Here is a 15,659-nt window from a genome sequence, read left to right as displayed (position 1 = left end):
TGTTTGAGAGGAGCAGACAACCAATCATTAAAAATTAAACAGTCTGTCAGTATTGAGTATAATCACGCATGACTTCAGTTCATTAAGTATTGCACCATTTTATACATGTTCAGACAAATACCAGATTAAGAAAAATTATAAAGAGATCACTATTTGTATTTATATTGTATTTCAAATGCCTAAGCTATAAAAAATTCTAATTAAAGCAAATAATTAATAAGGTAAGCAGCTCGCATGACCAAAGCCTGAGAAACTGAATCACCTAAATCATCCAGACCATATTACATTGACTAACCTTTACTTTGAAAAAATCAAACGTAAAATAAGACACTTTCTCCAGAAAAACAATTCATTCAGAGATATCACTGAATGAAGTTGGATTTTTCTACTATCAATACAAAATTCCTTCACATATCTTTCTTAATTTTTCAAATTTCTTTTGAATATGAAAGACCATATGGCAGAGGTGCTGTTTTCCCACAGTCCTGTCCAAACTATGCTTGTGGTTGAAAACAACCTCTGCGCTTAACAGCTTATTTTTGAGTAGCTAAAAAAAGTCCATTATGGATTAGAAGAATACGTGAGATTTCCACGCTCTGCTGGTTAAACAAGAAGCTAAATTCATGTTGTAGTGCAGTCTTTGTTAAGGCAATCTGTTCCTCAGTTTTACCACGTTTGTGTTCCTAGAGTTATATTTTTATATCATATACAAACTTACATAGACCAGTAACGCTGTTTAAAACTATTAAGTGCTATAAGCAGTAAAAATAATTTTGATAGACTTAAGAACTTTTAATAACCTAATCTAGAGGCATGAACCATCTCACAAACCCATGGAGAAGACACTGCATAAAGACAATTAATTTTTTAAAATCCAAATTAATTCACTATTTGTGTTAATTCACCAATTTTGTTGTACAATATTCTTTTCCTGCAAGTAGTGCCAACACTTGCCAGCTCTATGATCCAGCTCTGCACGACCACACTGACCACCTTTAAAACATGAGAAGAGGAAAAAATGTAGATTAAAGGTGGCTTTCATAAAAAGTTCAATTGCACATTCTAATTTAACTACAGAATTTCCTGATGACTGCTTGCACAGCAAAAAAATAGGGAAATAAACACTGAATGCTGTATGCAAGGATGAAAACTTTCTACATCTTCACCAAGATTCAGAAGTGAAGACATTTATGTGAAATTGCAGCAATGATGGCATCTACACACATTTATCATTTATACTTAAGGTTCCATTACAGAAATGCCTACAGACTTTTGCATCTCCATAGTTCTTGCAGGTGCCAAAGTGCTGTTCTTTATCAGAGGTTGCTGATCCTCAGGACAGCATGAATTCTGCATTATCTAGTTGTTGGGGGTTTTTTCCCACTAAAGCAGCCCCAACTTTGGAATATGTTAGGTGACTGACTGGTGTACTAGAACATTTACTACTATTAGTTGCAATTACAACAACTCAGAGATGTTCTACTTGGGAAAAATATGCTTGATCCATATCCTGACATGAATTTAAGCCTGAAACCCTGTCTATATCACTCCCACCCTTCTGGATCTTCATTTTTCCCCCACTAGACCAGTTCTGCAAATCCACACAAATACTGCACCAGAGTAGAAGAGAGGACATAGACTAAAATCAAGCCCCCCATGGTGAATCTACCTTAATGCATATTAGATTACAGGTTCAGTCATTTTCAGTTTTGCTCACCGTAAATAAAACCACACAATTTCTAAGTCCTGGGGATTTATATATCACTTCTTCATCTGGCAAAGTAAAAAGCATAGCAAAGCAAAAACTTATAAACAACATAATAAGCTTACTCTAGGATAAAGACTTCAGAGACATTTAACCAATTATAATTAGTGGTTAGAAGAGCACACTTATGAACCTTTAATAAAAAAGGCAAATTCATATTTGCTTATTCATGCAAATATGAATTAAATGTCATCAACAATAAATTAGTTTTGAATAAGGAGTTTATTCTTCACATAGTTACATCACTTAGGTAAATGACTTCTGGTTTCAGAAATGAGAACCATGGGATTCTCAAGAACCAAATCTCCTCTTCTAAGCAGGATGCACTGGCTCCTTTGCTTGTTTTTTTTAATTAATTGCCAATAAGGCAAAAGCAAGATAGCTTCTGTCCAAATTAAGTTACTACACACTTTTATTGCTGTCTTATTACTCCAAGGCATAGATAAGCAATACAAGTTTTTGTAACACTGTAGAAAATCCACTAAAATAATGATTTTACACATATTTTCTTAATTTTGATTTCTAACTAAGAATACTTTCACTAATTCTTGTCAAGATAAAGATCAACTGCTTTTTTAAAAAGACTGTAAAGAACTGCATTAAACAGTTTCTGCTGCAATCACAGCATAGTTTCTTCTTAATGCTCTTGAATTCCCTGGCTGCTCCACTTACAAGATCTAATTATGACTGAGAGTTAGAAGACATGATGGAGATAAAGACCAGAGAACAAGGCTGCTACTAACTTCCACAACCCCATGATGGGTCAACCTGCCCCTGAACGCCTTAATGCTGTGCTCGTCTCCAGATTAGGTAAGCCACGGGCGCCCATTATGATTTCAACTTCTACCAAAACAGAAAGAAACAGTGAATCAAGATACTGCCTCAGCTTCCTAATGCTTCCAATCTGTTCTTCTGTGTTACTTAATCTTTACATTTTAACTGTGTGTGTGTACACACATATACACATAAACATATATATGATTCAGACATTTTTGGAGCTGCACCGATCAAGTAATGTCCTTTTCCAGCCCTGCAAAAGAACCCTTCTGTTGTCTTTTGTAGAGAGTCAACACTTACAGCCACCAACTGCAAAGTGATAACTCCTTGCTACTGGTGCCACCAAGCATAAGAAAGCACACATTAGACACTGAAACTTCATTCTGAACTGGACATTCAGGATGATCCCCCTTAGAGCCCTTCATACGAGATGAAAGGATATGAGGTGGTGCCAGTTAAAAATGACATATTAGAGATTTACTATAAGAAACACTGGAAGAACTGCGTCTAGTTTGTAAACAAACACCACACACAACACCTGCTTGTCACACAACACCACAGCGTTCCCATGCTTGAAGAGCAGCAATCAAAAGACAAATTGGCACACTTAAAACAGTAATTGCCAGGGTGTGGAGTAAGTCTCGGGGGCACGAAATTCACACAGCTTCCCTCTCTCTCTCGCGAACCAAGCTCAGGCTCTGCCCTCCCTGTCCGGGCGCCCAGTGCCCTCCGGAGCGGAGCCGTACGAGATGGGCAGACCCCCGCCCGCCCGCCCCCCCCGCCCGGGAGCCCCGCGGGATGACACGTCGGACGGGCCGGAGCGGGAGGCGCGGCCCGGCCCTCCCCGCCCGCCCCGAACGCGGGGCCCAGCGGCTGCCCCGGCCCGGCCCGGCCCTCACCTGCGGCGGCGCCGCGTCGGCCCCGGGGACGTCGTGCTGCGGGGGACGGCAGGGCGGGACGGAGACAGGGAGAGGGGGCAAGAAGCAGCCGGGCAGGGCGGCGCCGGCGGCCCCTCTCCGGCTTTATTTTCTTCCTTCTCCGGTGGCAGCAGGAGCCGGAAGCGCCGTGCCGGAAAGGGGAGGAGGGCGGCGGCCGCTCTGGGCTGCCGTGTCTATGGTCGCGGCCATGGCAACCGGGGGCAGCGCAGCCGGGGAGGCGGCTCCAGGCTCGCCAAGTGCCGTGCCCTGGGATCGGTGCGCCGTCCCGGAAAGCCAGCCGGCAGAGCAGGAGGGTGCGTGCCCGCGTGTGGATGTGGATGAGCGGACCTCGGTGCCATGGCAGAGGCGCTGCCCGAACACATGGTGAGGAGGAAAAAAAGCATATCTATCGAGGAGAAAATCGACATCATAAGCGCCGTGGAGAGTGGCAAGAAAAAGGCGGACATTGCAGCCAAGTATGGCATAAAGAAGAACTCCCTGTCTTCGATTATGAAGAATAAGGAAAAAGTTTTGGAAGCCTTTGAAACTTTGCGGTTTGATCCCAAAAGGAAAAGGCTGAGGACGGCTTTTTATGCCGACCTGGAGGAGGCACTGATGAAGTGGTACAGGATCGCGCAGTGCCTGAAGGTGCCGGTGAACGGTCCCATGCTGCGCCTCAAGGCGAATGATTTTGCCCAGAAGCTCGGACACAGTGATTTTAGGTGCAGCAATGGCTGGCTCGATCGTTTCAAGTCGAGATATGGTTTAGTTTTCAGAGCTCAGCCTGTAGAAGCAGCTGCAACTACTACAGCGGATGCTCCAACCCTTTGGTACCAGAATGTGCTTCCTTATTATTTAAATGATTATCAGCCAAAAAATGTGTTTCATATACAGGAGACTGGATTGTTGTATCAAATGTTACCACATAACACATTTGCATTTAAAGGGGAAAGTTGTTCTGTAGGTAAACTAAGCAAAGAGAGAATAACTGTAGTGGTGGGGACAAATATGGATGGCTCCGAGAAACTTCCACTGCTTGTTATAGGAAAAAACAAAAGTCCACGGTCTTTCAAAGATGTGAAGTCGCTTCCTGTGGATTATGAAGCAAATGACAGGGCGTGGATGACTCCAGAAGTGTTTGAACAGTGGATGCGTAAACTCGATGGCAGATTTCAAGCACAGCAGCGCCGAGTGGTTATTCTTGCTGATTCTCTCCCAGCTCACACAGAGGTAAAGAACCTGAAGTCTGTCAAATTAGTTTTCTTTCCTTCAGACTCCTCTTCATGTATAGCTGTGAAACAAGGGGCTATCAGAAGTCTGAAGGTTAAATACAGGCACTGTCTTATCAAGAGATTTGTTGATTGTGTAGAAGGTAATAAAGAGTTTATGCTGACCCTTCTTGATGCAATTGAGATGTTGTACCTGTGCTGGAGGGAAGTAACACCACAGACTATTGTAAAAAGTTATAATGGAGAAGAATTCAAATTAGAAACTGAGACAAATGGTAACAACAAACAGATTGAAAGTGATCTTGATTTGATTGCTCACGCACAAGCAGCTGGAGTGGAGTTTCCAGAAGGCTTATCTTTGGAGGAATATGCAGCTCTAGATGATGACTTGCTAACTTATGAAGTGCACATAAATAATGGAATGATGTGTGCCAAAGAAATTGTGTCAGATAAAGCCAGGACATTTTTTGGTGATGAAGATGAAGATGAGGATGAGAATGAAGGTGATCAATTTCAGGGAGCTGAACAGGTTTTGCCATCAAAAAACGAGGCTTTGAGCGCTTTAGATACCCTTCGGAAGTTTCTCAGAAGTCAAGACACGGATGATTGGCTTTATGATTCCCTAGTTGATTTGGAGAATTTTATTCAACATGTAGCAAGTAAATAAATATTTTAGCAAAGTGGGAAAGCATGTAATTAGAAAAAAATTAGATTATGTAAGTAAACAAAGGCAGTTTAATAACAAGGATTGCTGAAATGTTCTCTGGTGTGTTTTGCTCAGGTGACTAGATGTACATAACAAAAGAAATTTGAAATTATGGAAAAGGGCTGAAACTGAAATTTTACACAAAATTAGGAACAAATGACACAAATTTGGAGTGAGCCAAATCCTGAAACTAATAACTGTAGTAAGTATAGTGGAGGAAAAAGAAGTTCGGTGCAGTCAGGATAAACTCATGACCACTTGGAATTCTTTCTTCGGGAAGAGATTAGCACTTCTACGCATTAATAATTCCACTGGTGTCTTTGGTTTTTTGACGGTGCAGTAGTAAATATTTATCAGCTCGGTGCTTTTGATACATAAACAAGAAATTGGATAACACAGAAAATACATGCCTGAATTCTGAGAAGTAAGGGTTTTTTCAAATAAACATTTTTGTCCTTAGTCAAGAATTCTGGCCATCATTTATTCTTGCAGCAAGTGATGAACAGCGGAAAGTTACCACAGCTTTGGATGTGTTGTTTTGTTTTGTTTTGTTTTCTTAAAAGTGTTCGCATGTGGATACACACGAATGGCATAATCATTTATCCAAGAGTCAAAAGACAAACAAAGCTTTACTTGGGCTGTGAAGAGGTCAAAAAGGAAGGTCATTCTCTCCCTTTCAGCCTTTTCGGTACATGGATTTGATGTAGGTCTTCCTCTGCAACTCCATGTATTTCTACAGTAAATACAGAAAAAAGAATCAGTTTTTGCAGCATCTGCACTAAAACCCTCACTGAACTCTTGTTTTATTTACAATACTTGAAGACTTTGCTGTAGGATTCAATGCACTAATGTGGTTTGTCATTTTAAGTCCCATTAAGAAGAGTGCTGTTTGCACAAGTGCAGTATGAAGTTGAGTAAATTATTGTACATTTACACGTCTTCGAGTATGTGTTTCAGGCAATGTAATCATAGCAGAGCCAAAAACCAGAGTCTATATGAAATGCCCTGCTTGTGGCTTTTTTCAAAACCTGTTTTAAATCTTTTCTGTATCAGTTAAAATTTTTTTCAGAAGTTAGATATAATTGTTCTAATTTAGAGGAAGAATAAAATATTTTATAGAAGCCCTTTAGGAAGGCTGTGTAATAACGATCATATTATGGTGCCTATAATTAAACCATGGAAAAAAATCTCATGCTTATTTGATTCTTCACTTTTCAATAAATAGTTTGGCTAAAGCTTTGTTTACCTTTTTTTCTGGTGTAGGACATTTTATCAGTTTGTGAAAGCATTTGAGAAAATTGTTGGAAGACTGTGAAAATACCAGGGTGGTTTGGTGAGGAAATGCATATGGCTAAACTGTATGAATGTTTTACTAGAACCCCTACCAAAAAACCCACACAAACTTCTGGGGTTTTTTTGTTAAATACCTGATGTGAATTCCTTCCAAAGGATATTCTGACTAAATAGGAAATTTCTGTTGAAATCCCAATAAGTCCTACATGGAGATTTATAGATTCCGTGAAAGATCCCTCTGAATTAGCTCTTTTAACTATTTATTATTTTATTCTTTTCAAATACAAATGCAAAGTCTTTTAAATTAGAAAGGTGTGTGACATTTTGCTTGCTTAAATACTTCAGAACAAACTTGTGAAATGTACTTTCTATTTTGTCTAAGCTTATTTGAGACCTGCAGATAATTTTCCTATAGTAATCCTTTGATTTAAAATATGTTTCTTTGCAACAGCTTCTCCAGCTAAAAGCAAGTTTAGGAAAAAGTTTCTATTATCCATATAGTAAATATGTATATTTATTACGATGTGACTCCCTGTGGCCCTTATTGGCCCAAGTCCCAGATAAAGAGACCCTCTGTTTCCTTCTGAGAGAGTGAAGAGTGTGAAAATGTTGGATCTGAATGAGAAAGACTTGTGTATATAAGCAGCAAATCTTGGTTAACCAAGAGTTCAACCTACAGGAAGTGTAATCTTCACAAGAAGCAGCTTAGGAAATCAGGAGATGGGAAATAACGTTGTTAGCTGGTAATGAAGGAAGTAAATTACTGAGTGCTGTCATACTCATGACATGTAAACAACAGGAAGGATTTACTGTTTGACCTGGACTTTGAAGGTGAATTGTGGAACTTGCTTTAAAAAACATACAACCCATCAAAATCCTGTATCTTTAGAGAATAGACGACTTTTTCCTAGCCTCCTAGTTCATTCTGAGAAACTAAGTTAAAATGCACTCACTGAAACTGATTTTGTAGGTCACACACTTTATATAGCTTTCAAAATTATTTAGGAGCCCAAATATTTTTCTTCACTTGGATTTTGGTCACATTGATAGTCAGAGAACGTGAAAACCATTCTGAAGCTTGTTGCTGTTTTGGGTGTCTGTCACAGGGAAATGCGGACTCACAGATCTGAAATGCTAACGGCAAAAAAGGAAGTGGTGTGCTATGTAAATGTTAATCAATTTAGTGTACACAGTTTGAGCTAGAGATTTCTTTGCGTTGTCCGGGTAAACCACCCGGACACTGGCTTTTTGTGTCTGTAGTGGTTTCGTTTGGAGGGAGAGGAAGAATATTGCTCTAGACTACACCATATTTTAAAAGAAGAACCTTTTCTACAAAAGGCGGATTACTAAGGCCGTCATTTGCTATAATAATTCAGGTATTAGTGTGGACAACTGCATGCTTTTCTCTGTAGCTTTTTTGCTTATACCATGGTTAGACTGTGATTATGCTCTTCAGCATCAAGTCAGTGAGGTTGCTTTCAGTAACCCAAAGTGAATTCTAGAAGTATGAACTGAACATAGGAAGTTTTAAAAACATAACTGACTTCTAGACAAGGCCAAAATAGAAAAAATATTTGGAAGGTATGTTTGATATAATCAAAAGCATCCTCAGATTCATTTTTGAGACAAATAATGTGTAAAATTAAGTATATTCTTCAAAAATACATCTTTATTTGCAAATTTTAATAAATATTACACTGTGATTTTTTTTGTGTTTGCTGTTCTGAATACCTTTCAGATCTATAAAACTACATCTTCTTTTTAAACTGTTACTGAAAGGAAGGTTGCCCACCTCTAATGGTAAAAGGAAATTATTTAACAAGTTTTTACACTTCACCAGACACGTAGCTACAATCCATGTGAATTGTCAGCCTGCACACAGCTCATCCATTGGCTGTATCATTGTGGGGGTGAGCTCCAGAGCTGGTTTGCATCCTCCGCTTCTGCACTTGTGTTGCTTTGTGTGCCTGTGTAAGGCTTAGTTATAATCACCGGGGTAGTGACTCACCTGTCTGAGAAAGTTGTGGTCTGATGGGATGGTGCAACCTCACCCCAAATGCCAAATGAAATAACTCATAATCTGTTCTTTGAAAACGGTGAGACGTGGGATTGCTGAGGAGGGCGGCAAGTGGTCTCAGCTCTCCTGGCCTCTGCTCAGTAGTGAAGCTCAAAGAGCTCTACTCTCTGGAGCTGTTCTTACAAAACACTTGCAAATCAAGAATCACTTCAACGTGTGTTAACTAGTTGCTGGATTTCTCATCTGAAGTCATCCACTTCTCTTGAGAGATGTAGTGTGGGGCTGCCACTGTATCATCCATAGAAGGAGACAACCTATTGAAAGCACTGCTTCTGGCAACATTGGTGCCTCATACTTCTAACCTGTATAAATGATGCAAGATGATATTTTGCTATTCAGAATTCTATTTTTTTCCCCTTCCACCCTTTTTTATCCATTGCCTTCTATCATTTGATATTCATTTATATCCTACTAATTCTAGTGTTAATGTTAGGATTGCTGGCCCAACCTTCTGGCAAGCTGCTTTCCTCCTTACTCTCCCTATTTCTAATATTATCTTTGCAGGTGGTATTTTTGAATCGTCTCATGTGACAGCCAGTATCACCCTCTTGGTACACATCCTCGTGATCTCAGGCCCTAATTTCTCCATTGCTGTATTTAGTGGCCTTCCTGAATCCTTGCTCCATTTAGCTAAGAACATTGAGTATGTCCTTACTTTTTTTTTGTCTCTTCCTTTTGTAGAGGAGGATGAGCAGTGCTTTTTCTTGCAGTCTCCCAGGATGTCTGAGAGAACTAGTAACAAAACACGCATCTTTCTCTCCTTTCAGATGTCTCCATTTTTCTTTCTGTCAGTGGTCACTTCTGACCTGTTTGTTTGTTTGAGATTCTCAATTTGACATTTAGTATCTTTGTTTAAAACTTTCCTTTTTCTCTTTCATCTCTTACCCCTATCAGCCCATACAACATCCTTGCCACAGTTCACTTTTACATTTACATTTCTAAATATCATACCCTTACCATTAGCTCTTTAGATCTTTCTTCCTTTCTCTTTTACTGGTCCCAATTAATATTTAAACTACATTTCAAAATCCCTTTTCTTCCTTTCCATGATTTGGTGTCCAGTTCTCTTCTCCAAAAACAAATATTTAACTCTTTCTGGAGACACCCCAGTTTTTTACTTTCCATTTGATTTGGCATGTCTTCATGTTACCCTTACATCAAAGATTATGTAATGATTAAAAGTATGGGGGTTTTCCCTAATTTTACCTCTTTGCATTTTATTTTTTCTCCTATTCTTTATTCTTGGTCATTTCAAGTCTTTACTTTGTTTGAACCTTACTTTTACACTCCTGATCACCAGCATGAATTTTATTCATTTTTTTAAGCTTGTAAAAAAACAAACCCACAAACAAAACCTGCACAAAGATGGAGTTTGGGGCTGTTTACATAGCTAACTGTGTTACAGTGTCGCATAAAATAAGTCAGACTGAAAGCCAGCTCAGATATTAGCTAATTTCTATCAAGGTTTTTTATTTGAACTTACATTTTCTGTTGTTTATTTCCACGCTTTTCTATTTTAATAGTTGTTTGTGAGACTTGAGATGTTTGTGCCCTGTTTGGCTTTGTAGCCAGCCCATATGGCCTGAGATCATGGAGAAAGGCAGGTAGATCATAAAAAAGGAGAAGTTAAAAAGCAAAGTCTATTGAAATTCCCCTGCAGGGACTCTGGGAGAACTTGTAAGTCAGGTTAAGCAGAACTTATTATTCGAAATCAATATCCAGAGTCCTTTGTAAATCCATATCCATACACAAATTAGCCTCAGAAATTGTTACAAGAGGTAACACCACAGGTTCTCTGAATTTCAGATGGCAAGAAATGGCCACCCATAATTCAGCTCCACTTCAACATTAATTGACACAAGTTTTTTGGTTGTTTTTTTTCCTAGAGCAAAGTGAGACATGATCTATGTAAACTGTCACTGCACTGCTCAGGGCTCACCAATGTTCAGTAAGCAAACAGACATTTGCCTAGAGACAAGGCAAGGCTGAAACAGCATTTCTATGTAAGAAATGTTGAGTCTAGAAGTTGCAGTAGGAGTCAGATGAGCTTAAAAATTGGCATGGCTTTTCAGAAATTAGCTGAGAGACACTTTGTAGTACAGATTTGGGATATGAATTAGAAATACTTTTTACATGCTGTTCCCAACAACTTTTGAACTATTTTTGAAAAGCCAGCTGGACGGATATAAATTTTACTGCTCTGAGAAAAAATTACTATCAGCATTACACATACATTCAACAAATGGCACAGACAAACATAACAATTCAAATTCTAGTAGGGACAGTTCCCTGTGAGAGCTGAGGGTGACCAGACTTCAGTGCATTATATGTTGAGCGTTTGCAGAGAAGTAGGAGCAGATGTGGCAAATACCGTAGACATGCAACAGCAAGATAGAAATGCAAGTACAGGCAGACAGAGCTACAGGCTCTTGGCTCTGTTTGTTGAATGACTACAAAGAACCATCCAATGCCTCATCAGAAGGGCTTTCCCTATATGTCCCATTACTAACATAATTTTTTCAAAAAGCAACAGAAATTCTCTTATGAACCAAAAGAGACTTAAGATTTGATAATTTCCTGCCGAGTTGGCAATATTGTGCTTCATACTCTTGTAGCATGTAGAAGATGGCAGCAGAAACCCAAACTACAAAAGGCAAAGCTGAAGTAAATATGTAATAAAACTAGTAGTTTTTTGTGTCCCATTCTCACCTGGTCTTCACTCATCCCATGTAGAGTTAGGTGCCCTAAATCATACAACATCTTAAAAGATTTGTCAAAATCTAATTTGTTGCCAGCAACTTGCTCACTACAGCTAACAAGAAAGCATTTGACAAACTTAACGCTTGGATGGTTAGTAATCATTTTGCAATTTCGTGGTTAAATACCTTTAAAAATAACTCAATCATTCCCTAATGATATCCACACCATTATCTATACCCAGCCATAATGCACATGTGCAACTCCAACATGAATTCCTTGTGAAATGCCTGCATTCTCAGCGATGATCTGTTGAGGACTAATACTGGGATGGCAGATAGCATCCTGGACAATGAGATTATATGAAATTCACATTAATGTAAGCTTCCTAAGGGATTATTTAGAATGGAGATTAGGGAGCTTTATGAACTTAAAACTTCCTTTGGATTTCTTCATCCTCTCACTTCATCTCACAGTGGGGAGAACCCAGTTGCTTGCACTAGTGTAGCCTCGCAAAAGTGATAATTTTGAACAGGGTTCTTTGCAGGGAGCTCCGCTAGTGTTCACCAGCATATTGGTCTGCAACAATTAGGAAGAAATCTTGCAGTGTGTGGAAAACAGCCCTCACTCTCCAGCCAGCAGGAGGTTTAACTGCTGCTCTGCCTCCCAAGTGGGCTGAGCCAGTGTCTTACTAGGATGCTGACTCCTCAGGCAAGGCACATATTTGTGAGATTACATCTTCCAAAAGCAGTAATGCAGGTATTGGTTTGCTTTTAATCATTCATCCTGCACTCTTCTTCCTGTCTGCCATTCCATCTCCTCAGAGATTAAAAATTCTTTGTCAGCCTCCTGCCTGATCTGATTGGTCCCCCAGTTCAGAAACCTGGGATAGTTCTGTGCCATCCACCCGTCTGACTTACAGGCTTTAAATATAGCTCCTATTTTTGGCAGGCATATTTTTTTTTTGAGTACCAGATACTTGCATTCTCTAAAAGCATTTCCACTTCTACTGGGAAAAGAATGAGTTGTGAACCTCAAATGAACACCACATTTATCTCTGTGTGGAGATACAATGATAAGAATTTAAAGCATGTGGAGATCTGCCCTTATTGACATTCAAGGGGGTTGTAAACTCAGGCTATGTGAATTGACCTTTGCAGACATGGTAGAAGACATAAAACTTCACAATTAAGTACTCGAAATCAAAATGGATTAAGCGTGGAATTATACATTCACTTCCAGGAGGCTTCTGTTTCCTATAGGATCATATCTACAATTCTTTCCATCAGGAGTTTCTTTAGCCATTAGTTAGCATTGACCTCTTTTACTCTTGATGCATCTGCCTGCAACCAGACAAATGCCAGTTCTCACAGAATTTTAGTATTCCTTGCCTTGTACTTAAGCTACACCTAAGTATAAAAACTACCTTCTGACAGAAGATTAAGTTTCAGATAGCAGGATATAGGCAATGTAGCAGCCTGTCAGGCCCATGATCTTCTCACATCAGACCACATGGTGCACCCACACTTTGGCACAGGGATGTGACTGTGGCATGGACAGATATATAGAAAAGGAGCCATAAGAGTTAAGGGGTATCAGTCTGTGTACTGCTATTAGGTTATGTAATGGGGCTGCTAGCCCATACTGAAGTATGTGTCACAGATCTCTACAGCAACCAAAAAAATAGTGAAGGTATACCATCTTGCACTGCCATCACAGAGATTGGTCAAAATATGGATCCACCTGAAAATGAGCTACAGCATATCTAACCTAGCTCTTTGGAAAGGATTTCTCCTCATACCAGGCTCAAGCAGGAGGAAGAGGACATACACGGCTGCTTGTATTTTGTCAAACTCGATGTTTCTACAATTTACACAAATTTATGAGGTTTCACTCAGTGACCTTTTGGTAAGGTCAGCACTTGCACAACTTAATCAAATTCTTAAGGTTTCACTGAGTGACAGCTACATTGTAACTTAACTAGGAAGCATTCTATATATTCAGACAAGATGAAGTGAATGAACACATAAACTTACTTTAACCATATAATAAACTGGTAGAGTTTCTCACGGGGAATGAGAAAGGTATATCTCAGAGGGAGAGAAACAAAAACAACGTAGCAGAAAAGACATAAGGCAAAATTTATGATTTTTTTTTTCAGGCAGTCTTGGAGCACTACTGTCAGCTTTACCGAACTGAAAGTTAGATTTAAACACAGAGTGTTGAAAAGGCATGCTTTCTGTCACAAGTCCTTTCAGCATATCCCTCTCTGGGTTGTGACTAATGGCATTTTGGATGAGTATCATAAAAAATATTATCACTTGCATAAAGACCTAGTCAGTGATTAAATACACCACATGTTGGGACAGGGTACTGTTTTCAGAAAAATAAGAACTGTAGGTAAGACATACTCACATTGCTATATGAAAATGAAGGTGCAGGTATGTGATTTTCCAGGTTTCAACATGGTGTCTGAATGATTTCAGATCCTAGACAGAAGTGTATGAATTCCTGAAATAGCATCCTTGGCATTGCAAAGACTGTTGAAAACTTTTTGAGTAAGCAGTATGTGGGTTTAATACAATCACACTAACAAAGGGGTGTAACACATATTAGCATCTGTGATGGTCAAACCAGTAGTAATCATTAGTGCCATATAAAAAATGCTTTAATTGAATATTTCTTTAAAACAGATGTGTTTCAAAATGTTATGTAGTTCCATTTTCAAATAATCACCATTCCTTCATTCATTGCTCCAGTCCTAGTTTCCACTGGCATAGAGGAACAGGCAAAGTGCCTTCTAGAGCACCAACACCTTTCTATATGGGGGCCTGAAGTTAAAAAGGCATATGCTCGAAATGCAGACTGAAAGCCTCTCAACAGCCTTAATTTAGCCTCTTGCTTGCATACACATTATACATACAGACTCTCTACAGACCATCACACTTTTTTCCTTTAATATCTGTCTGGTTTTCAGTTGGATGCTGTTTCTTTGATTCTACTGGGACTATTTACATGCTTAAGTATGTGCTCAGGTTCTGCTGGAGAGCTGGACTAAGATAGGACTGGAGGCTGCTTCCATGATTTTAAACATTGGTTCATAATGCTAGACTAGAACTGGCCACTTGGGTTAGGTCCTTTAAAGATATTTAAATAACAAACTAAGAGAATATACTTTTTCAAAGTATCTAGGAACAAAATTTGGCCCAGATCAGATATCCATAATTTTAAAAGTAGTTAGTGCTCATTTGCATCTTTAGGTATCTAAGTAGCTTTAAAAAAGCTCATCTTTAATGTTTCTTTAGAGTCTGGACTCTATATTAACTATTTGTGAAGTTCACTAATTACAGTGAAAATATGCAAAGGAAAAGGAAGAAAACATTTTAATTCAAGAACAGAGAAAGGAATCTCGATGGGAGGATCAAATGAGAGCTGCCACAGCCTAAAAAAGTATCGAGCAACATTTAAGCAGAATTATTTTAGGACATCAAAGATTATCTTAGATACTTTAGGTGTGGCTGGAAAAATCTTAGTACTCACATTACAGTTTGGATGTACTGCTGGGTTTTTTTATGGTCTAGTATTACTGAAGGAATGTGCTTTTCAGATTTTGTTCTCTTCTTATGAATTGTTCACAGCTGAGAAAATATCTTCAGACAGTTAGCTGAAGCACCCTAGAAATAAAAATAAGAAGGGTTTAAAAAAATCTAGCTTACTTTCTCTCAAGTACCTTGTTTCTCTACTCTTCATTTCACTAAATGAGACAGATTCATGTTTGGTTTTCAATCCTTTACTTCATCAGTCTCACTTTTGTTATCTCTTTAAGAGAAATGTTTCAATTTCTATAGAGCGCTGTGGATTTTTTCAAGCCAGATCTTAAACTAACATTGACTTGAAAGTGACAACTAATGAGGAGGCACCTCCATATAAGACACACAGCACTGACATTTCATGCAAAGATAACTCACTGGCTGACAGCTTTTTTCCCTGTTTCAGTTGCTGACTGTGCGTCTCTCAAGTGTGCTGGCACATGAAAGCCTGTGGCCATCAAGGCTCTGATCCTTGTGCTAGACGCCCAGGTGATGTTTCTTCTCTCACTCCCAGGAGCAGTCACAGAGAATTTCCATTCTCTGAAGTGTTTTTCTAAATTGCACAGATACTCCTTTTAGCATTACAATTGTATTGTCTGACACGTATC

At 39.1% G+C, this 15,659-nt stretch overlaps 2 protein-coding genes and 1 long non-coding RNA gene across 5 annotated transcripts in view; 1 reads left to right on the top strand and 2 right to left on the bottom strand.

The window, feature by feature from the left end:
* The window catches only part of ARFIP1 (ADP ribosylation factor interacting protein 1), a 30,114-nt gene extending 26,432 nt beyond the window's left edge, over window positions 1–3,682 (bottom strand). Inside the window, exon 1 of one of the 3 annotated variants that reach the window (XM_039379887.1) lies at window positions 3,442–3,682. The gene's annotated coding sequence lies outside the window, so the exon portion shown is untranslated. The remainder of the gene's footprint in view (window positions 1–3,441) is intronic. The other 2 variants (XM_039379888.1, XM_039379889.1) reach the window with 2 other exon arrangements.
* A 1-nt stretch (window position 3,683) lies between these two features.
* On the top strand, window positions 3,684–6,629 carry TIGD4 (tigger transposable element derived 4). Its single transcript, XM_027723438.2, has one exon. The coding sequence runs from the start codon at window positions 3,817–3,819 to the stop codon at window positions 5,353–5,355; it is 1,539 nt and encodes a 512-aa protein (XP_027579239.2). The 5' UTR covers window positions 3,684–3,816; the 3' UTR covers window positions 5,356–6,629.
* A 1,761-nt stretch (window positions 6,630–8,390) lies between these two features.
* Window positions 8,391–15,016, bottom strand: LOC120322988. Its single transcript, XR_005563020.1, has 3 exons — window positions 15,002–15,016; window positions 13,877–13,950; window positions 8,391–9,066 (listed from the first exon to the last, which is right to left on the bottom strand). It is a non-coding gene; the product is annotated as an uncharacterized LOC120322988 (long non-coding RNA).
* Window positions 15,017–15,659: the final 643 nt, after the last annotated feature.

Source organism: Pipra filicauda, unplaced genomic scaffold (assembly GCF_003945595.2).
Source record: "Pipra filicauda isolate LSUMZ 115617 unplaced genomic scaffold, ASM394559v2 scaffold17_size4572894_pilon, whole genome shotgun sequence".
Taxonomy (NCBI): Eukaryota; Metazoa; Chordata; class Aves; order Passeriformes; family Pipridae; genus Pipra; species Pipra filicauda.
This window is presented reverse-complemented; position numbering and strand designations above follow the sequence as displayed.

Bases quoted from the DNA above. Each gene is read 5' to 3' on its own strand.
- TIGD4 (XM_027723438.2), top strand. From the start codon at position 3,817: ATGGCAGAGGCGCTGCCCGAACACATGGTGAGGAGGAAAAAAAGCATA.